Source organism: Somniosus microcephalus, chromosome 5, assembly GCF_052327205.1.
Source record: "Somniosus microcephalus isolate GS21.2 chromosome 5, FLI_Smic_1.0, whole genome shotgun sequence".
NCBI lineage: Eukaryota > Metazoa > Chordata > Chondrichthyes > Squaliformes > Somniosidae > Somniosus > Somniosus microcephalus.
In genome coordinates, this window is record NC_140991.1 from 223,397,189 (window position 1) to 223,419,439 (window position 22,251).

The following is a 22,251-nucleotide window of genomic DNA, read 5'->3' on the forward strand; positions in this document are numbered from 1 at the left end:
TACTGCGTACAAGTGACAAAGGGCACCACGGCTTGCTACAGTACATCCCAGGATTGCTACAGACCGGTACCAGCGACTAGCTGGTACAAATGTAGATTCCGCCCACTAAGGGGCACAATGGACATGATCTTCACCGCATGTCAATTACAAGAGAAATGCAGGGAACAGCACCAACCGCTGTACATGGCCTTCTTTGACCTCACAAAGGCCTTCGACACTGTCAACCGTGAGGGATTCTGGAGTGTCCTCCTCAAATTCGGTTGCCCTCAAAAGTTTGTCACCATCCTCCGCCTGCTTCACGACGACATGCAAGCCGTGATCCTGACCAACGGTTCCACCACAGACCCAATTCATGTACGAACCGGGGTCAAACAAGGCTGTGACATCGCACCAACGCTCTTCTCTATCTTCCTTGCTGCAATGCTCCATCTCACCCTCAGTAAGCTCCCCACTGGAGTGGAGCTAATTTACAGAACAAACGGGAAACTGTTCAACCTCCGTCGCCTCCAGTCCAGATCCAAGGTCGTCCCATCCTCTGTCGTCGAATTACAGTATGCAGACGACGCTTGCGTCTGTGCTCACTCGGAGGTCGAACCCCAAACCATCGTCAACACCTTCACCGAAGCGTACGAGAGCATGGGCCTTACACTAAACATCCGTAAGACAAAAGTCCTCTACCAACCTGCCCCCGCCACACAGTACTGCCCCCCGATTATCAAAATCCACGACAAGGCCTTGGACAACGTGGGCCACTTTCCATACCTTGGGAGTCTACTGTCAACAAGGGCAAACGTCAACGACGAAGTCCAACATCACCTTCAGTGTGCCAGTGCAGCCTTTGGTCACCTGAGGAAGAGAGTGTTTGAAGACCAGGACCTCAAACCCAACACCAAGCTCATGGTCTACAGAACAGCAGTGATACCCACCCTGCTGTATGCCTCAGAGACATGGACCATGTACAGCAGGCACCTCAAAGCACTGGAGAGATACCACCGACGCTGCCTCCGCAAGATCCTGCAAATCCATTGGCAGGATAGGCGTACCAACATCAGTGTTCTTGCTCAGGCCAACATCCCCAGCATCGAAGCTTTGACTATGTTCAATCAGCTCCGATGGACGGGTCACATTGACCGCATGCCCGATACGAGACTCCCAAAAACAAGCGCTCTACTCGGAATTCCGGCACGGCAAGAGAGCCCCAGGTGGGCAGAGGAAACGCTTCAAGGACACCCTCAAAGCCTCCTTGAAAAAGTGCAACATCCCCACCAACACCTGGGAGTCCCTGGCCCAAGACCGCACAAAGAGGAGGAGAAGCATCCGAGAAGGCGTCGAACACCTCGAGTCTCTTCACTGGGAGCAAACGGAAGCCAAGCGCAGGCAGCGGAAGGAGCGCACATCAACCCAAGCACCCCACCCACCCGTCCCTTCAACCACCGTCTGCCCCACCTGTGACAGAGACTGTAGGTCCCGCATTGGACTCATCAGTCACCTGCGAACGCATTTTTAATGTGGAAGCAAGTCATCCTCGGTTCCGAGGGCCTGCCTAAGAAGAAGAAGGTACAAATACTGAGCCTGGACAAACTCTTCCTACACACCTTGGTTCGGAAGTGCACGTGGGGTAAATGTTAGCACTTGGGTGGTAAACTGGCAGAGCAGATCGCACATCCGTTGTACAGCACGCCCGATTTTTATCCCGAAGATTTTAATGGGATGAAAAGCAGGCAGGTTCCACAATAGACTAGTGATCCACTCTGTCAGTTTACCACCCAAGCGGTGAAGGTGAAAACTACACCCCGTACATCTCCTTCTGTCTCTCTTCATTAGTGTTCGGTGCACCAAGTCTGAATTTACAGGTACATTAAAACATTTAGGGGGAAAAATTGGGTTGCGTCCCCTTTGGGGCGCTGACTTCGCCAGGGCGCTACTTTTAGCGGCCCGAAAAAATTAGCTCCCCCACACCAGAAATTCACTGGCAGCGCCCCAAGGGGGAGGCGGGGCCCTACTGGAAGGGCCCCGCCTCCCTCTTGGGGCGCTGCAAGTGAATATCACGGTGCTACATGCCGCAGCACCATGCAGGCCTTCTTCCCCTTATTAAAAGGGAGGGGCCTTGCGCAGCGCGACCCGGGGCCCAGCTGGGCCACCAGGGATCGGAGTGCCGACAAAAGAGCCTGGCACTTAAGAAAAGTGCCGGGCTCACGGAGCGCAGCCGGCACCCCGCGGGGGGGCTGCACAGAAAGCCGGGGATAGCAATGGGGGCAGGTGCTGGCAGGTGGCCAGCAACAAAAATGGCCGCCCGGCACCTCCCCTTTAATTTGCACCGCCCAGTCTGCAGGTAGGTCCCCCTGACGCTGTCGGACATAGCGTCCAGCGGGCGCACGGCGATGACGTCATCGCCAGCAGTGCAATGCCAGGTGGTGCTAATGGTTACCGCCACTCCTAACCTCCTGCTGAATTTCACGGGAGGCGTTGGCAGTGCTGCACCTGAGCGCTAGTTGCTTTGCGCCCCGTTAGCGCCCTCTTAGGACACTAATGGGAGGTGTAAATCAACCAATTTTTTCCCCCTTACTATATAATGACAAAATACATTACAACTCCCTTAAACAAACAAAGAAAGAAAGACTTGCATTCATATAATGCCTTTCATGACCACCAGACGTCTCAAAGCGCTTTACAGCCAATGAAGTACTTTTGAAGTGGAGTCACTGTTGTAATATGGGAAAATACTATTCTCGTATTGTAAAGGCATCTTGTAACAATGTTTCACAATATTTTTGTCACTAAACATGAGGTTGATCAGAGTTAAAAACAATTGTTTCCTCAGCCTTACCATATTTAGTATAGTTAAAACATAAGTAGTGATGTTTTCGTTGCCATGGTTTTCAATCATTTTCTTGTCTACCACAACTAGGGTTTCCACATTAAGCTTTTCATTCTTCCGGGTCTTAAACAAGGAACGCTTATTTCTCGGCAGGTATCCATACTCATCTGGTAGAATATATATATCTGCTTCTGGGGGTTTAGGCATATCTACAGAAAGAGAACATTTGGTATTATTAATAAATCATGCACAAGACAGGATAAAAGAATAATTTCTGTGCAGCAGGCATATATCGTCACAAGTGCGCTCCATTTAGATAGAAAGTGGCACTAATTCAGCCTGCTTAGCTAAAATAAAATCTATGCAGACCCAGGAAATGAGAAGGTGATACTCAAGAGGTTTTGCATCAAATTCTCAGACTTTGGTGACCTCCTAATATTTTGTACAAGTTATTATCTGTATAAATTATCATGGCCTAGAAATTCAGTTGCGTCCGCCAGCCGTTAGCGCCATAAGAGGGGTAGATTTCCAGCGCTAGGCACTTAGCGCCCGGGCGCAGGCCGATCTGCGCCTACGCCCAACTTCAGTTGACATTTAGCGCCGGCGCAAAGTGTTTGCGCCCGCTCAGCTGCGCGTGCAGCTTATAACGTCATTTCGTCGTGCAACGCTGTTTGTGCGCCCCAAACCGGAAATTCAGTGGCACCCGCCCAATGTGGGCGTGGCGCTGTTAAGAACTGTGAAGTGGAACGCAGCAGAGGCCCTGCGGGCCTCGGGGAGCGCTAATTAAAGGGCACTTACACTGAACTATAAAGGCCAGCCATTTTGCTGCAATGCCTTTAGTGCTTTGGATTTCTGGACAGAGACCAAGGAACAGACCTTCCTGATTTGGGACAACATAGGAGAGGTATTTTTGGCTTCTGGCCAGAGCTTGGAAATTTCACTCATTGTGATTTCACTGTTTGCAAGTTTATTATGGGGGCTGCATGGGGTTCCAACCCTCAGTTCCAGCATTATGTGCGAAGGGCTCGCAGACGCTGTGTGAGAGGGCCAGCCATGCCTAGACGCAGAGGGGCCATCAGGCGTCGGCAACGTAGGCCTTACCCACTCAGGGAATACCGGCAGCAGGTGTCCTATCTCACCATGACTGCCGCGCATTGTGTTAAGAGGCTGCGCTTCAGAAGGGAGGTGGTTGCAGAGATCTACCAGCTGCTTCACAGAGATCTGCGTCCACAGCTGATGTGCAGGACGTCTCTGTCGGTGGAAGTGAAGGTCACGGTGGCTCTGAACTTTTATGCAAGCGGCTCATTCCAAGCCGCTGCTGGGGACATAGCGAACATTTCCCAGTTCGCCGTGCATCGCTGCATCTGGCAGGTCACCGATGCCCTTTTCGCAAGGAGACACCAATTCATCTCCTTCCCCATGACCCTAGAGAGGCAGGAGCAGCGTGCAGTCGGATTTGCCAGGATCGCCGACTTCCCCATGGTGCAGGGCGCCATTGGCTGCACGCATGTGGCTATGCGGGCACCTATCGACAATGCCGAGGATTACCGCAACCGGAAGGGCTACCATTCCCTCAATGTACAGCTGGTGTGTGACCACAGGCAGCGCATCCTAGCTGTCAATGCCCGCTTTCCAGGAAGCAGCCACGATGCATTTATCCTGCGCCAGACTACTGTGGCTGACATGTTCGAGGCACAGCCTCCACCAAGGGGATGGCTTATCGGGGACAAGGGCTACCCTTTGTGTACATGGCTCATGACCCCGCTCCGCGCGCCCAGGACCCCTGCGGAGGAGGCATTCAACGAAAGCCATCAAGCCACAAGGAACATCATAGAGCAAACGATTGGCGTCCTCAAGCAACGGTTCTGCTGCCTGGATCGATCCGGCGGATCTCTACAGTATTCGCCGGATAGAGTCTCCCAGTTCGTCGTCGTTTGCTGCATGCTGCTCAACCTGGCTATCCGCAGGACTCAGGCACTGCCACCTCACGTTGGACCACCACCTCAGGAGGACGAGCAGGAGGACCATGAGGAGGAGGAGGAGGAGGAGGAGTACCAGCCCAGGAGGGAGCCACAAGGTCCAAGGGCCGTCCGCCGGCGGCTTATTGAACGACACTTCTAGGCCCCCTGTCAGGGAATGGCTTGTGGCAATGAACGCACCTGAATGCAGCCGCTCCGCAAGCCCTCAGCCGTTTAACGCAACAACCACTTGAAACATGACACCTGGACAAGCTGAATAAATAAAAAGCTTTATTTAACAAACTCAGGGCCCTTCCCACATGAAACAGAAAAACAGACAACACCCCCAAAAAACAGTCAAAAACATATCTCACTCCCACAACCTGGGGAGGAATAACAAAACTTGTCCATCCAATTGGCCTTCATCCTCGGCCTTACCAAGACAAACCCCCCCATACAGAACACAAACACCCCCATATAAAAAAACAGTTGCCTTCATCTTCGGCGTTAGCAAAATAAGCCCCCCCCCCATACAGAACACAAACACCCCCATATAAAAAAACAGTTGGCAACACACTCTACTTGGTGTGCCGACAGGGCGAATCCTTGTGCAGGCTTCTCCGGCCCCTGCCCGACCTGTTGCTCCGCCTCAACCTGGGCCCTGTGGGTGTTGCAAGGCTGGGGGAAGGCTCCTGAGGGGCACAATGTGTGACGGCAGATGCCCTTGGGGGTCGGCCTAGACGAGGTCCGGCCCTGGAGGGGCCGGCTGCTGACTGCTGCAGCTGTGGCTGGGCAGCATCAGTCTCTCCAGCAGCTCGTCGCAGCTTGGCTGGGGGAGTGGCAGTGGCGGCTGCATCAATGGGGGCAAGCTGGCTGATGCCAGGCGCTCGCTGGTCGCCAGAGACACTGGCACTCGGCCGGGCTGGCACTGCAGCAAGCGCAGCAATCTGGTGAAGGCCAGACCGCTGTGCTGCAGCAGGGCGGCGGGTGCCCTGGCGATGCTTCCGTGACACAGCGAGTGTGGCAGAAGTGAGTGCCCGAACTGCCCTGGTCTGTGCCCGCATCAGATCAGCCAGTGTCTGCACGGCACCACTCATGAACTCTCGACTCGCGTCCTGTGCTGTCGCGAGTTGGTCGACACCCCTGGCCTGTGAGTCCCCGAAATCGGCCACACTATGAGCCAGGGACTCAATGGCCTGAGGCAACTGTCCCACAACCCCCATGAACTCGTTGTGGCACCGCTCCGAGGCCGCGGACATTTCATCAAGGAGGCGCACCTCCTGGGCGAGGACCGTCTCCGGACTGGAGGCCGGACTCTCCCTCTGGGGAGAAGGCCGCCGAGCTGCCCGACCCTTCCCGCGTGCCTGGACGCCACTGGGCCCAGCAACTGCCCTCCCCTGCAACACTTCCCCCCTCTGGGGAGAAGGCCGCCGTGCTGCCCGACCCTTCCCGCGTGCCTGGACGCCACTGGGCCCAGCAACTACACCCCCCTGCAACACTTCCCCCTGGCTCTCCTCCAGGCAAGACGTGTCCCCTCCATTGCCATCCCCTGGCGCGGATGAGGGTTCCCCCGATGTGCCGCCTTCCTCTTGGTCCTCGTCGTCCTCCTCTTCCGAGGGACTGGCACTCTCAGCTTCAGGGACCTCCTCCTCACCAGCTGAAAGCAGGAAGGCACAAGAGTAGCTTTAGAGTGAGGACAGGGCGTCAGCGAGGGAGGCATGATTGGTGGCATTATACGCATTGGTTGGACAGTGGCAAAGGATGTAGATCTGAAGCGCAAGGGGAACGAGAGAGGTGCAAACGGTCATGTCCTTACCATTGGGGCCCAGCACAGGGTCGGCATCTCCAACAGCAACGGGGCCAACCACCCGGGCACGCATGAGTCGAGCCACGCGCTCCTCCAGGTCACTGAGCTCCTGGAACTGGGCACGCCCTCCCCCGGTGACAGTCCGGCTCCTCAGATTCTGCGCCAGCTTGGCCTGCAAGAGAAAGGATGGCCTCTAAGTACAGTGTGGTGCCCTGTTGTTGTGTGCACTGCCTCCCATGGTCGAATAGCTTGGCCAGTGTGGTGCCCTGTTGTTGTGTGCACTGCCTCCCATGGTCGAATAGCTTGGCCAGTGTGTGAAGTGCAGAAAGTGCTATTGATGATCATGCCAGTGCCATAGCTGCGGGAGGAGGGCTGGCCATTAGGCCTTTGAGGTCCCTTTGCCCATAATGTGAGGTGCACATGCAAGGATGAGGAGGACACTGGAAAGGGTACTCACCCTGACCAACCGAGTGAGGTCGTTGTACTTCTTGCGGCATTGGTCACCAGTCCTGGGGACATCGCTGTTGGCTGACACCCTCAGGGCGATTTCCCTCCAGGCTCTCCTGTACTGCCTCCTGGGAGCCTTCTTGCCACTGTCCGGGCACAAGATCTCTCTGTTCTTTTCCAACCCCCTAAGCAGCACCCTCAAAGCATGCTCTGAGAAGCGCTGCGCTCGTTCACGGGCCTTCTGCATGGCTTCAGGCGCTATTTGGGTCCACCAGCAGTGTTGAGGCCTAGCTGCAGGGCTCCACTATCCAGGGCGTGGCAGCAGACAAAGTCGACCCTTCCCCCTTTAAGAGCTGGCCGGCGTCAGGTTGTCTGCTGTCAATCAAAACATGACCGCACCTGCGCTGCGCCCGGCCTCGGCGTTATCAGTCCGCACCGCCGGCTTAGCGCCTAAAGATAGGAGTGCAACGCCAGTTTCAGCGCTCGCCCAAACTCCTTGGCCAAAGCTACTGAATTTCGGCGAAGTGGCCTCCACTTTCCGGCGGGCGCTAACTTTACCGCCCGCCCGACTTTACCGCCCCAAAAGTGGCTAGACTGAATTTCTAGGCCCATATACTTACACACTAAAAATCAGCTGGCATTGACTCCTGCTCTGTTGGAATTGCTAATGCAACATTTCCTTTGAAAATGAGATGGCCTAGCTCTTGAATTTCCATGGAGGTTGTCTCAATCTGCTGTCATAACTTCAGTGGGAGATTGTTGGAATCCTCCAGAGAAACAACATAAATATCTAAAATCCCCTGGAAAATCCAAGGTCCTGTCTCCCTATCTTTACAAGTGCTTTACGATTTTTGCTTCACTGTGACAAATATGGACAAAACAACATACCCAATCGGTAAACGTGCCGTATGGTGTGACGGTGAGCCATAAAGACCACAAAGGTAGATATTTGTACCCTGGTTCCTGCGGAGTTAGCTAATCACAGCTAGTACAGAAGTAGGGATGCTAAGATTGGCTTCAGTAACCCATGGCTGGGGGGGAGGGGAAATGTCAGCTAGCACTCCTGCCCTGTTTACAGCACTCATTTTTTAAGTGCTATTTTTAATTGTGTACAATGATCTACTGTTAATTGTGCCTGGATGATTGCCTTCAATTTACAAACAGCCCCCTACTATTCTATACATCTATTATTAGAAAGATTTGAAAGATGCCATTTTAACCTACAATACTTGTCTATTACAACAACAACTTGCATTTATATAGTGCCTTTAACATAGTAACATGACCCAAGGCACTTCACAGGAATGTAATGAGTCAAAAATTGACACTGAGCCAAAGGAGGAGACATTAGGACAGGTGACCAAATACTTGGTCAAAGATGCAGGTTTTAAGCAGAGTCTTAAAGGAAGGGAGAGGTGAAGCGGTTTGGGGAAGGAATTCCAGAGCTTTGGGCCTCGATGGCTGAAGGCACAGCCGCCAATGGTGGTGCAAAGTGTTAGTGTTAGAATTACTAATGTGCAGATAATTAGATCTGTCCATCAATGAATAATTTCAAACTAATGCTCAGAAAGACTTGTTTTTGCTCTTACCCTTGCCTCTAAAGTGAAAATCAAATGGTAAAAAATATATAAGTAGATAAATTACAGCAGCTTAAGAATAGAGGGAAAAACTATGGGAGTGGATTTCCTTGGAGCTTCTCCTGCTCCACATAAATGGGACGTCTGCTGAAGTTACTGTGGCAGTCTTGGGTTGTAGTGCCCGATGAAGGCTACAGAAAAGAAAATTGAGCGGAGTGCAAATTGATTCCCTATCGCCCGCTTAATGCTACCACTCAAGATGAATTTCCCCCCAATTTGATTTCCGACAATTTATTTAAATCTGAATTTTACGCTCTCGTGACCTCTCTTTCTCTCGTTCCTCTCTTCTGTTCACCTCTCATTCCTATTTCTGTCTCATAAATTCCCTTTCTCTCCCCCACAATCTGTCGCTCACCATCTCTTTCATTGCTGGACATTCCCTCTTTGTCCCCTCTCTCACATTTCCTTCCTGTGTCACAGCCCCTCTCTCACACTTTCATTTTCTCTCTCTCTCTTTCTCTCCCCTCATCTGCCTTTCAGATGAGACGTTAAATCCAAGGCTCTGTCTGCTATCTAAAGTGGATATAAAAGATCTGATGACACTGTTTCGAAGAGGAGCTGGGGAATTATCCCCGGTGTCCTGGCCAATATTTATCCTTCAATCAACATCACTAAAATAGATTATCTGGTCATTATCAGATTGTTGTTTGTGGGAACTTGCTGTGTGCAAATTGGCTGCCATGTTTCCTACATTACAACAGTGACTACACTCCAAAAGTAGGCATCGAGTTCGCAGGAGTTCGTTAAAGGTGCTATATAAATGCAAGTCTTTATTTACATCAGTATGATAGAGATAGTACAAAAACCAGCAAATTTACAATAATTTACCACTTGCACCTCTAACATCATTGGAGTTTAGTTGATAATCTATTATTTTACTTCCTATGGAATAGAGATATAAATTAAATTAAGCCAATTTATTAGGAAAGTGGTGAATGATCCAACTTTTCTCTTTCCCTATTGCAAAACAGTAATGGCTGTATTTTGGCAAGGTTGCCTTTCCATTCTTCATCAGATTTAAATGGAAGTTGTAATTCAGGTTGGCTGCATGGTAATATTTAAATCTGATCTGCTTTAGAGTACTTAAGAGTCACAAATTTACTGTCCAGCGTGCGTTGGCAAATCAAAAGATTACAAAAAGTCTGATTAAAGCATTACTGTGATTTGCAGCAGATTTAAAATGGAGGTATTTTCAAATTCAGTATAAACAAAACTCAAAGTTGTATTATTAACAAGTTAGCACTTCATATTTCTGTGGCTCATTGGGTGCTTTGTTTAGCTGCCCTACTCACCCACTCAATCTTCGTGTGGTTGATTGCATCCCTTATAATTTTGCATCTCTCATTTTAGAACAAAGTGTGTGGGCAGGGCTGCTAAACAAAGCATTCAAAGAGAAAATTTCAGCCACAGAAGAGCAACATGCTGGTTAGCCACCCTGACATAATGCATGGTCAAGCAATGCTGGTTTAGCAAGTGCTGGTTGATTTATGCATAAAAGGAACAGAGTGTCAGATAACAACAGTATCCTGAAAGAGATTTCCACAGGCAGGACAAATGGCATAGGAATCTACAATAGTATTTTGTGTGGACTCTTTGGATTAATACAAAATGCTGAGGTGCAACAGCTGCTCCAGTCTTCCTGACATATATATTGCGATCTAGCTTAAGCTCCAACAACTGTGATGGTGCTACTGCGGTCATAATCTTTCACAAGACAAACAGAACAACCACATTGCAGCGGGTGGCCTTTGGAGTCGAGTAGTACAAACTCAATGGGCTATAAATTGGACCTGCGCCCAGAGCGGGTAGCTAGTCAGTTGAGCGATCATGCCAGCGTCAGCCCCGTACCAAATTCACCACCGGGCCTCATCTGCATTTAACTGACGTGCTGCAGACATCAATTAATGCATTTCGCTGGTTTAGTGGTCAATTTGGACTGGTAGCGGCAATCAAGTAGGACCTGAGTGGAGGGGGAGAGTCAAGACGAATGAGGGTTTAGCGAACACGGTCTGCAGCAGTGCTGTGGAACCAGAAGGATCACCCCCTGCTCCTCCTGGCTCCATATTCAGGTACGTAAAAATGAAAAAAAAACTTACCTCTTGTTCAGTATCCTCCCTTTAAGGACCATTCCTTTGGCCGCCATAGACCCCAAAAAACTGAGTGGAGCATGTGCGCCACATGTCCTGCTTAGTTTTTGCCTAATATGGCATTGGGGTTCTGAAATAAATATTAGGCACCCGATAACCTAATCAAAGGACTAATGCACCCCAGGAACTTAGAAGTTGCCAGCTGGCACATTTTTGGGACGATACTGGGTGTGGAATACTGACGCCCGAAATTGGTCCCCCTAACCCGGATATGCACATGGAAATCAGGTGCGATCAATCTCTGCTCCCACGTGCCTACAACTGCACATGACTTTACACTGTACTGAGTCCAGAGATACCATGGGTCTTGTCAACAGCCAGCTGAACGCAGCTACAATATTCCATCACTCGACATACACATTTCGGAAAATAATGAAATTACCAACAGTGACAAGTAGGATGGAGATTTCACAGAATCACAGAAACCCCACAGTGCAGATAGAGGCCATTTCGGCCCATCGAGCCTGCACCGACACATATCCCACCCGATCCCCGTAACCCCTACATCAACACATATCCCACCCTATCCCCGTAACCCCACGTATTTAATCCCCCTAACACTAAGGGTCAATTCAACACTGGTTTACCACAGTATAAATCAAAACTGATTAGCTAGCTAAGGAGCTGAATATTTGTAATGGGGTCATGCGCATAAGCAGAGTTTCCACCACACTTCGGACGAAGTTACGATGCTGGAGCGAGAACAGCTCAGAGAAAATTCCAAGCCCCCTTTCTTTCAATTTTTAAAATATTTTGGTTACTATTTGCCAGCATTATGAAAAAAGTATGTTCTGACAAAAGCCAGGGTTTATACAGAAACAAATGCTAAATGTGTGACAGCAAAAATTCAAGTCAGTCGTGGTCTTGCCTTTGCCTTTTAATACTTTGTAAACACAGGACTGAAGCTATTGTGCTTTTATTTACAAATAAAATAACTTAATGCAATCCATTAGATTAATCTCCAATAATGATATGGATTTGCCTCCTGAATTTCATAAAATAACTTTCCATAAAAGGAGTTACTAATGAAAATATGATACGATTAACATCACTGCTGCATCTCTTCCCAATATGTTGCGTTATTATTCAAAGTAAAAATTCTATAATCAGAATGAACCTTGACAGCATTCAAAATGTGGGCATATAGTTCTGATTGTAAACTAAGTTTTTCTCTGCATTTTTCCCAATACCAGTTGTTATAAAATAGAATTAAATACAATATACAATCACTACAATACTGCAAATTATGGCAAAGGATAGGTTATAATGGCTTTCTACCTTAGCAGACTTCAATTTGGAATGGGAAAACTTTAGCTAAAGCTTCCTATCTTTTTGCAATGTGATAACTTCAAGAAATAGGCAGAACAGTAGCAATGTGCTTTTAATGGACAATGAAAATCAGAAATTTTATTTTAAGGATCTAATATTGCAACAATTTATGGTATCAAACCTAAGATTAAATTTCTGCTCTATATTAGTTACCTCAATCTACGTCTACTATTATCCATGAACTTCTACTTCATTGCAGACAACAAAAACCACAGCTAGTTGTATACCTCGCCACATGTCCTCTGTGCACAAGCTGGCAGATTGTCATTATTGCACCCTTCTAAAACTGTAGTTACATTATGACATCACCTTGTACAATCTTAAACAAAAATCAAATCTGGCTTTCTTTTAAATAGCGCACCATTGTAATACTACAAAACCACAGGACAATTTCTCAATGGCTGTAATTATTGAACTGAAACCTTACAACTTCTATTTCAGTGTGATTCCAGAAGGTTTTAACACACTAAAGAAATGAATTACCATTTTGTTGCCTTCTTCTCTGTTATTCACAATATATATTAATGATCTAGACGAGGGAACTAGATGTAATATCTCCAAGTTTGCAGATGACACAAAGCTGGGTGGGCGTGTGTGCTGTGAGGAGGATGCAAAGAAACTCCAGTATGATTTGGACAGGTTGGGTGATTATACTGCATCTGCCATGCATCTGCCCAATGTGGATAAATGCGAGGTTATCCGCTTCGGTGGTAAAAACAGGAAGGCAGATTATTATCTGAACGGCAATAGATTGTGAAAAGGGGAAGTGCAACGAGACCTGGGTGTCCTTGTGCACCAGTCGCTGAAGGTTAAGCATGCAGGTGCAACAGGCGTTGAAGAAGGCAAATGGTATGTTGGCCTTCATATCGAGAGGATTCGAGTACAGGAGCAAGGATGTCTTGCTGCAGTTGTACAGGGCCTTGGTGAGACCACACCTTGAGTATTGTGTGCAGATTTGGTTGCCTTATCTGAGGAAGGATGTTCTTGCCATGGAGAGAGTGCAGCGAAGATTCACCAGAGTGATACCTGGGATGGCAGGAATGACGTATGAGGAGAGATTGGGACGACTGGGCTTGTATTCGCTAGTGTTTAGAAGAATGAGAGGGGATCTCATTGAAACTTATAAAATTCTAACAGGACTAGACAGACTAGATGCAGGAAGGATGTTCCCGATGGTGGGGGAGTCCAGAACCAGGGGTCACAGTCTAAGGATAAGGGGTAAGCCATTTAGGACTGGGATGAGGAGGAATTTCTTCACCCAGAGAGTGGTGAACCTGTGGAATTCTCTACCACAGAAGGCCATTGAGGCCAATTCATTAAATATATTCAAGAAGGAGTTCGATATATTTCTTAAGGCTAAAGGGATCAAGGGATATGGGGAGAAAGCAGGGACAGGGTACTGAATTTGGATGATCAGCCATGATCTCATTAAATGGCGGAACAGGCTCGAGGGGCCGAATGGCCTACTCCTGCTCCTATCTTCTATGTTTCTGTTGATATTATTAAGCAGTTTGCAACTAGGATTGAAAAAAAGTCACCTAGCTAGTCTTGTACAAGTAACTTTCTGGCTTTGTTAAGTTAAAACAAAAGAAAACGACCCTCCAATTTTCAAGTACCATCTGTGTTTATCTATTTATCTATCTCCAACCCGTCAACTGCTAGTTTCTTCATTTTCCTGGTGTATTTAATCCTTTGTGGTCTGTTGCAGCTTTTCCTCAGCCCACCTACTAACTACAGTATAGCAAAAAAAAGTACAATTCTTTTGTTTAGCTCCTCTAGTTAAAGTTAAATTAATAAGTAACAAGAGTAAACAGCAAAGAAAGTAGCTCAGAAAATGTACATTGAAAAAATAGAATTTAAAAGCTAGCTACAAGTATATTTCTAAAAAAAACAGGCGCGACTGCACGGCAATAATCTAATCTTGGGTTCAGCTGATGGCCACAAACTTATCAACCTTCACTTTTCAGTTTATGAAATTATCTGAATTCTTCAATAAAATTACTGTACTGCCATTACTTACTCAGTTATTCAATATATTAAAAATAACACCCAAAGTGTGGCTAAGAAAATAAAAGAATTCCCTTACATACATTTCTTGCGTCTTCCGCAGTAGTGCTGCTTTTGAAGCTGTCCGTGTTTGTAGTCATTACGGCGCCGGTGATGGTATTTATGATCATAATGTCCAATTCCCATAGGCCTCTGGTGCATGGTTACCTCATTATTATGAAGATTCACTTTGGGCTCTGCAGATCTCTTATAGAGGATATGCGGTTGGTGCCCTTTAGGTGCTGTGTAATTGTGCTCAAGTGCGAGGTGCTGAGGTAGAGGTGTCAAAAAGTAATCTGCTTCTTCTGTCCTTATCAGACCTGACTAGAAAGAAAAGAAATACAAGAGTTTAAAAAACAATTATGCACAGAAAATCTACAGTCTGTTAAAAAAAAGATGCAGACACCTTTTTTGACAAAGTATGGTAAAATTGAATTAATACTAACAGAAGTACAAAACAAGTGAACAATGCAACACCAGTCTGCTTTCAAGGGTCACCGATATGATCAAGTGGAACCATGTTTAAGCAATATCATTACTTCCTATAATAAATGCACTACAGGGTCACACAAATTGGCATTAGGTGTGGATTTAGCCAAGTCTTTTCACCTGCTAATTATCTGTATTAATCCAATCTGTATTATCTGCTAATCTGTATTAATCCAATACGTTGACATATAACTGTTCTAACATTTGAGGTATTCTATTAATAAGAATCAAATGAATTTAAATATTATTGCTTCATAATGTGATTTCCTAACAGCTACTATGTAATTATAGTACTTCAGCAATTATCTTATTTACTACTTATTATGATGTATATTTCAGAATGGGGAGAAATAGGTTGGTTGAGTTTTTTTGGCTGCAAGGTAGATGACCTGTCCACTTCCTCCATTTCCCAACCCTTCAGACTGCTATTCTTTTTTGACACTGCACAGTCAAAGCCAATTAAAAAGTTTCAGTCAGCACATTTAGGGAGCTTATGTTCTCTTTAAAATTGGCCCCACCCAGTTCAGCGGCAGCAGCAAAGACCCTGCTAAACCACCACAACATATCCCTCCCCTGCAGTGGCCAAGTCCCAGTGAAGAGCAGAGAGGTCACTGGGGGTCAGCTCCGCTTACTTAATTGACGCTGACCCAGGAAAATAGGTCGGGTCACAGTGAGGTTGGGCTGGACCGGCAGGAAGTTCCGTCCGACCCACTTCCAGGAGCAATCACACCCTCGAAGAAACACCCCTATCCCAATGTTATCTAATCTGTCCTCATAATTCAGCCCTCTGACACCAGGGGGGGAATTTTAGCACTCAAAATCGGGTGGGTTGGGGTCGGGTGGGAGGTTAAAGAGTTAAAAAACTGAATCCCGACCCCAACCCACCCACTTTCAGTTTTAACGGAGGCGGGACGGGCAGCCAACCCTCTCCCACAAGGTGGATCGCCCATTTAAGTATTATAATGAGGGTAGCGCGCCTCATGGTGATCCACCATTTCAAATTTAACTCTGGCTGGTCGGGCTTCCCCGGCCTCGGGGAACCTGCCAGCTAAATGGACGCGAGGACTGCTGGGTCCAGGAGATCCTGCTAGATCCAGTGTTCCTGCCTCGCCAATCCCCACGATCGGACACCCCGACCCTTCCGATCTCCCCCCCAAAACCTCCAACATACCCATACGAGGCCTCCGATCGCCCCCCGACCTCCACCCCCTCCCTCCACCCAGAGGCCTCCGATCCCCCTCCGGCTCCCAATTGGCATCCCAGCCTCCAACCTCCCCCTTCCGGCCCCCGATCGCCTTCCCAGCCTCCCCACTCTGGTCCCGATCCTCCTCCAACCCTTGACCAATCCCAGATCCTCCTCCGGCCTCCCCCCTCTGGCCCCCGACCAACCTCACTCCCCCCCGGATCCTCCCCCAGCCCCCTAACCACACCCCACCTAATCCCTCCCTCCGACTTAGTGCCACAGGCGTACCCACCCGACGAACAGCCAGTGTCTCCATCTGACTAGCTGTGGACAGGAAGGAAACAGAGCTTTCAAGTGTTAATCAGGCCCTGCTGCTATATTTGGCAGGGTCTGCGGGAAACCTGTTCTCCCTGGTTGCCCAAAGTGCTTTCTAGCCCTCCGGCTCCCTTCCCGCCTCCAGATTAAAATTCTGGCCATAGGATCAGTCCCATTGAACAGCGCCATACCTTTTCCAAGATTTGAATGTTTGCCTTGTTCCTCCCTGATCAGATCGAAACACAATATTCAAGGTTTCAACCCGACCAGAGCACCATACAGCATAAGCATGACCAAAATATAATATGCATGGAGTTTCTAACAGAACGTATCGGAATCAGGACTCATTCGTATGTCCCTCCTCATCTTTCTCGGCCAGTCTGCAGCCTTTGATATGGCTGAGCACTCCATCCTCCTCCAACGCCTCTCCACCGTCGTCCAGCTGGATGGGACTGCACACACCTGGTTCCATTCTTTACTATCTAATCGTAGCCAGTGAATCACCTGCAATGGCTTTTCTTCCCACTCCCGCATGGTGATCTCTGGTGTCCCCCAATGATCTATCCTTGGCCACCTCCTATTTCTGATCTACATGCTGCCTCTGAGACATTATCCAAAAACACAGCATCAGTTTCCAGATGTACACTGACGACACCCAGCTCTACCTCACCATCACTTCTCTCGACCCCGCCACAAACTCCATCCCCTCTCCCTGGCATCTGTCTGAGGCTGAACCAGACTGTTCACAATCTTGGTGTTGTAGCAGTTCGTGTAGATCACCACTAAATAAGAGAGTTTGACTTCGACAAGCTATTAACAAGTTGTTTATTTACAGGAACAGACTAATTACATCAGGTAAGATGGCAGGTAAGATGGCTGACTGTAGGAGCACCGTGGTATAGGTCTTGTCCCAGCGGGGACTCCACGAGGACTGAGTTCGCAGTCCTGTGGAGAGCGTGATGACGTCATCGCGTTTGTGTTGTGACGTCATCACGTTGTTCGCATTTCCCGCGCTTAGGGCGTCAGGTGATGCGCGTCGTTGCGTCGCTGGCCGTTGAGGCCGAAGTCGCGAGCGCGGGAGCGGGAGGCCAGGCTGAGCCGGTGCTTGCCGCGGGAGCGGAAGATCGCATCGCTCCCGTCGGCTGGCCAATGCGGCCGAAGTCGCGAGGCCGGGCTGTGCCAGCGGCCGTCCTGGAAGGCCAAGTCGGGCCGGCGGCCGCCGCACGTACGTCACGTGGTACGTGACGTGACGTCAGCGCGCTAGGGCACGTCTTAAAGGGGCAACGGCCCAAACAGGTAGGTTAATGGGGCAACGGCCCAAACAGGTAAGTTATACATACAGTAAGGTAAGTTAAAGGGAATTATGTGTCTTTATGTAAGGTACAACCGGTGGTACTGCCACATGGGCCCCCCCAGAATTCGCTTTAACGAAAGTCCAAGGATGAGATGGTCTGACACTGGTGGTCTCGGCGGTCATGCTGTCTCGGCTTGGCGAGCGAGTTCCGAAGATGCTGCTCATGAGGGGATCCGTACGCGCGTCGTGGCGGATAAAGTGTATCCATCAGGCGAAGGACCGTGGAGACGTGCGAAACAGCAGGCCTTGTCAGAGTGACGGGCAGGTTGGGCGGACGATGACTCTGTTGATGTTGGAACAAGTCCTTGTTATAACGAAGTCTGCAGGAACGCCAAACGAACGTTCCAGAAGGACTTGACAGACGAGGTTAGTGGACTCGCCGACAGGTGAGCGAAACCTTCAGGAGGCTGGAACACGCAGAACGGTGCGTGCCATAGTGCTATGACGTTAACACAACAGAGGGTGAAGAGTTACTGCGTTAACCTGTGATAGGTGAGGCTAGCAACTTGCACGTGGCTGATCACGGCCGCAGGATGCCCGTTGGACCCGTCCTCGATGTGTGCAGCTTCAGTTGACGTTTGCGTTTGTTAAAGGGAAAACTGGAGAAAGGGCGGCAACAGTCCAGGTTGTTGTTGCTTCCAGGAGGGGTCAACTCTGCCTGGAGGGCGGCAACACTTGTAACAGTTGTAGATTTAGGAGAAAACAGCCGGGAGGGTGGCACGCCTTTTGTTCACGTCGAATCATGTAGTAGGTAACACAACCAGCAGGCTGAAGGGCTGGTGCGTCGGCGGCGGAGAAGGAGTCGTCGTTTTTCACGAGGGATGGGTCCTCGTGGTTTGCGAGGGATGGGTCCTCGTGCGCGAGGAGTGGGTCCTCGTGTTTCGCGGGGGTGAGTCCTCGTGGTATCCCCGCAAGGCGCGCTCCGATTTTGTGGGCCCGAACATGCTGTACCCCGCGCTTGGAGAGATTTATACTTGCTGTCGCTGTGGACGTAGAGGCGGACGATCCGTGTGGCGGTAGGAAAGATGAGTACGGGGACCGTGAGCAAGTGCGTGGTCGGCGCCACATCGATGTTCTCGTCGAACGGGGCTTCTACTGGTATAAAGCACGAGGGAGAGTGTGGCTCCCTGGATTGCAGTAGCGACAGCAAAACGGCTGGTGCTTCCATGGCGTGCTTCTTTTGTGAAAATTGTTCACAAAAAAAAAACGAATGGGGTCCGGTTGAGGTTTGTCCGTGTCAAACGGGATCTGCTCCAGGCTGCGCTTACCTTGCGAATACGTTCGCAAAGACGGGGTCGCCTTTGGCGGAGTGAGGCGGTTGCTGTTCCGTGGTTGTTCGTCGGTTGTGAGTTGGTCATCTTGTGGGAAGACGAGGTTCAGGCGCGCGTTGCTACCGTGAAAATCGTTCATGGATACGGGTTCACCAATTGTAGCGTTGGAATTGATGAGCTCCCGTACTCGCTTCGTTGGGTCACCAATGTAGCGGTTCGTGTAGATCGCCACTAAATAAGAGAGTTTGACTTCAACGAACTATTAACAAGTTGTTTATTTACAGGAACAGACTAATTACATCAGGTAAGATGGCAGGTAAGATGGCTGACTGTAGGAGCACCGTGGTATAGGTCTTGTCCCAGCGGGGACTCCACGAGGACTGAGTTCGCAGTCCTGTGGAGAGCGTGATGACGTCATCGCGTTTGTGTTGTGATGTCATCACGTTGTTCGCGTTTCCCGCGCTTAGGGCGTCACGTGATGCGCGTTGTTGCGTCGCTGGCCGTTGAGGCCGAAGTCGCGGGAGCGGGAGCTGGAGGCCAGACTGAGCCGGTGCTTGCCGCGGGAGCGGAAGATCGCGTCGCTCCAGTCGGCTGGCCGATGCGGCCGTAGACGCTAGGCCGGGCTGTGCCGGCGGCCGCCGCACATACATCACGTGGTACGTGACGTGACGTCAGCGCGCTAGGGCGCGTCTTAAAGGGGCAACGGCCCAAACAGGTAGGTTAAAGGGGCAACGGCCCAAACAGGTAAGTTATACATACAGTAAGGTAAGTTAAAGGGAATTATGTGTCTTTATGTAAGGTACAACCGGTGGTACCGCCACAGTGTCATATTTGACCCTGAAATAAGCTACTGACCACATATCTGCGCCATAACTAAGACCACCTATTTCCACCTCCTTAAACTTCTCCGCCTCGCTACCACTCTTTCCTCCTTTAAGACATGCCTTAAAGACTACCTCTCATCTGCCCTAATTTCTCCTGACGTGGTTCGGTGACAAGTTTTGTTTTATAACACACCTGTGAAGTGCTTTGGAATGTTCTAAAGGCACAATATAAATACAAGTTATTGTTGTTGTGTTGATGTCAGTGTAGATGTCAATGGTCATTTAAGTGTCAGTTATATTGAAAGAATTTGGTTAAATAGGAAGGTAATTTCCCTGTTCCTGGGACTAGGGACAGGGTCACTGGCAAGGTTTGGAAGCTAAGCAGAGCCAGGCCTGGTTAGTACCTGGAGGGGTGACCATCAGGGAAGACCAGGTGCAGAAGGTCACGGAAGGAGCCCCGAGGAGGGGCGGTTGGTGAGAAGGTCACGGAAGGAGCCCCGGGAGGGGCGGCTGGTGAGCAGGCCCGGGCGTTGGGCTGAAGATTGTCGGACAGGAGGAATGGTGGAAATGGAATGGCGGCGCGCACAGACGCAGCGGCTTTGCTTCTCCCAGGACGGTGCTATTTACGTTTAATGTTAATGTTATTTGTACTGGACTCATGGGAGCTTGCAAGATCACATTTCGTTGTTCATGTACTTGTGCATTGTACAATGACAATAAAGTTGAATTATTATAAGAGACATTCAGCCCTGCCTGGAGCTGCCAGGCACCACCACATTTTGCAACCATCTCATGGCAGGTGGCTGAGATGCATCTCTAGTGATGTGGGTGCCAACTGAGTATATTTAAATGAGGTAACCACCCTCTGACTCTGCATACCTTGGCAAGGTCAACACCAGAGAACACGGGCAGATTCCGACACTTACTCCATGATGCCAGACCTGCAAATTTTCAACCCCCTACCTTCAAAAGAATGTTGAGGCTTCAACAAAGAGCACAATGATAATTCCAGGACTTAACTAACATTGTTTCCATTGAAGAAAATGAGATGGGACATTAGTTTTTTTTAAACTGCTGAGAGCATTGGATAATTTACATGCAGGCAGGTGGTTTAACTAGCAGAATGAGAGGACATAAGTAACATAGAAGATAGGAGCAGGAGTAGGCCATGCGGCCCCTCGAGCCCGCTCCACCATTTAATGAGATCATGGCTGATCATCCAAATTCAGTACCCTGTCCCTGCTTTCTCCCCATCCCTTGATCCCTTTAGCCTCAAGAAATATATCCAACTCCTTCTTGAATATATTTAATGAATTGGCAATGTTATAGTTTATTTTTTTCCCCTCTAGATATTCTTTGGGTTCTGTATTTCAGATGGCTCCATAGGTGATCATTTACTCCCCATGTCTAAGAGAGTGCGTTTGTTTGCCCATTTATCCAGGTAATTTAGATGTGTGCCCAGGGATCAAACAGAGAACCTGCTTCACTTTATTTCAGTTTACCAGTTTTATCGCATGTCCTCATATACTCTTCCTCAACTTCGGAATGGAACAGATATAGGACACAACCAAGACTTAGACTGTAACAGGCATAAAATGAGCGCTTAAGGGTCCAATATAATGGGCGGTGTGCGCGCACTTATTTTGCACTGACCACCATATTGGTAAAAGCTCCTCCGTGGCGTCCAGGGCATGCACCTGAAACAAGTGTTATGACCTTTGCATAGGTAAATAGGGGGCCTAATATCCGTTTGAGTCCCCTTTGAAAAATTGAATTGCATGTGACTACAACATGCACCGAGCATGCTGTGGTCAGTTACTTCACCAGAAAGGTAAGTTTGAACTTTTTTTTTTAAACTTACCTTATTATCGAGCCGGGAGGAGCAGCAGTTCTTCTCCGGACTCCACATTAAATCTACGGGCCGCTGACAGCCACCACTCACCCTCCTCCCAATTGTCACCCAATGCAAACCCCGAACTTTCTGCCCTCAGGACTGGCGAGCTGCCTTTGGGGCTACGACTGACACCTGCAGCTCATCAGTGATAAACAAATGAAGCCGGCGGACCATTATCCGTAGTCCTGACACCTCATTAGGCACTGCACTGGGATCATGCCCCAATTCGGGGGCAATCTGATTTCTAGGCCATGTTGTGCAGAGTGGATTGTGCATGGTTAATGAAAGGAATGGCCTCAATAGGTGAATAGCCTTTTCTCATTCCATGCTCACCAATTTTCATGCTATAGTTTTTTTTTAAAAAGTGGACACATTGAGACACAAGGGAAAAATTCATCTGGCCCATTCTCAGAATCAGCACTGCGCAGGCATCATGCACCCCAACCAGGAGGCCCAATGCGGGACCAAAATTGGGCTTCGGGCCTCATTTCAATAACTCAGGCGAGCTGCCACCACCTGTTGTGCCTCAACAGCAGCTCACCCATTGCAGCACACAAATTTCAGGCCACTTGCCTTTCCAGCAACGGAACAGGGGATGACAGTGGGAGCGGGACCGATCATGGTCGGCATTACCACTGTGGCCCCCGGACCTCCTTCCTCTGTGATCATGACCCCTGCCACTGCAAATTACCTTGCCAGCAGCCGCCCTAGCCTGATTTTGAGGCCGGAATA

The 22,251-nt window shown here is 49.1% G+C and overlaps 1 protein-coding gene across 2 annotated transcripts in view; it reads right to left on the reverse strand.

The window, feature by feature from the left end:
• The window catches only part of adamts16 (ADAM metallopeptidase with thrombospondin type 1 motif, 16), a 398,089-nt gene that overhangs the window by 276,251 nt on the left and 99,587 nt on the right, over nt 1-22,251 (reverse strand). Inside the window, exons 3-4 of one of the 2 annotated variants that reach the window (XM_085988720.1) lie at nt 14,234-14,513; nt 2,828-3,027 (exon numbers count right to left, since the gene is read on the reverse strand). In XM_085988720.1, the coding sequence (XP_085844846.1) occupies nt 2,828-3,027; nt 14,234-14,513 (480 nt within the window). Of the gene's footprint in view, nt 1-2,827; nt 3,028-14,229; nt 14,514-22,251 lie in introns of those variants that run through there. The other variant, XM_085988721.1, reaches the window with a different exon arrangement.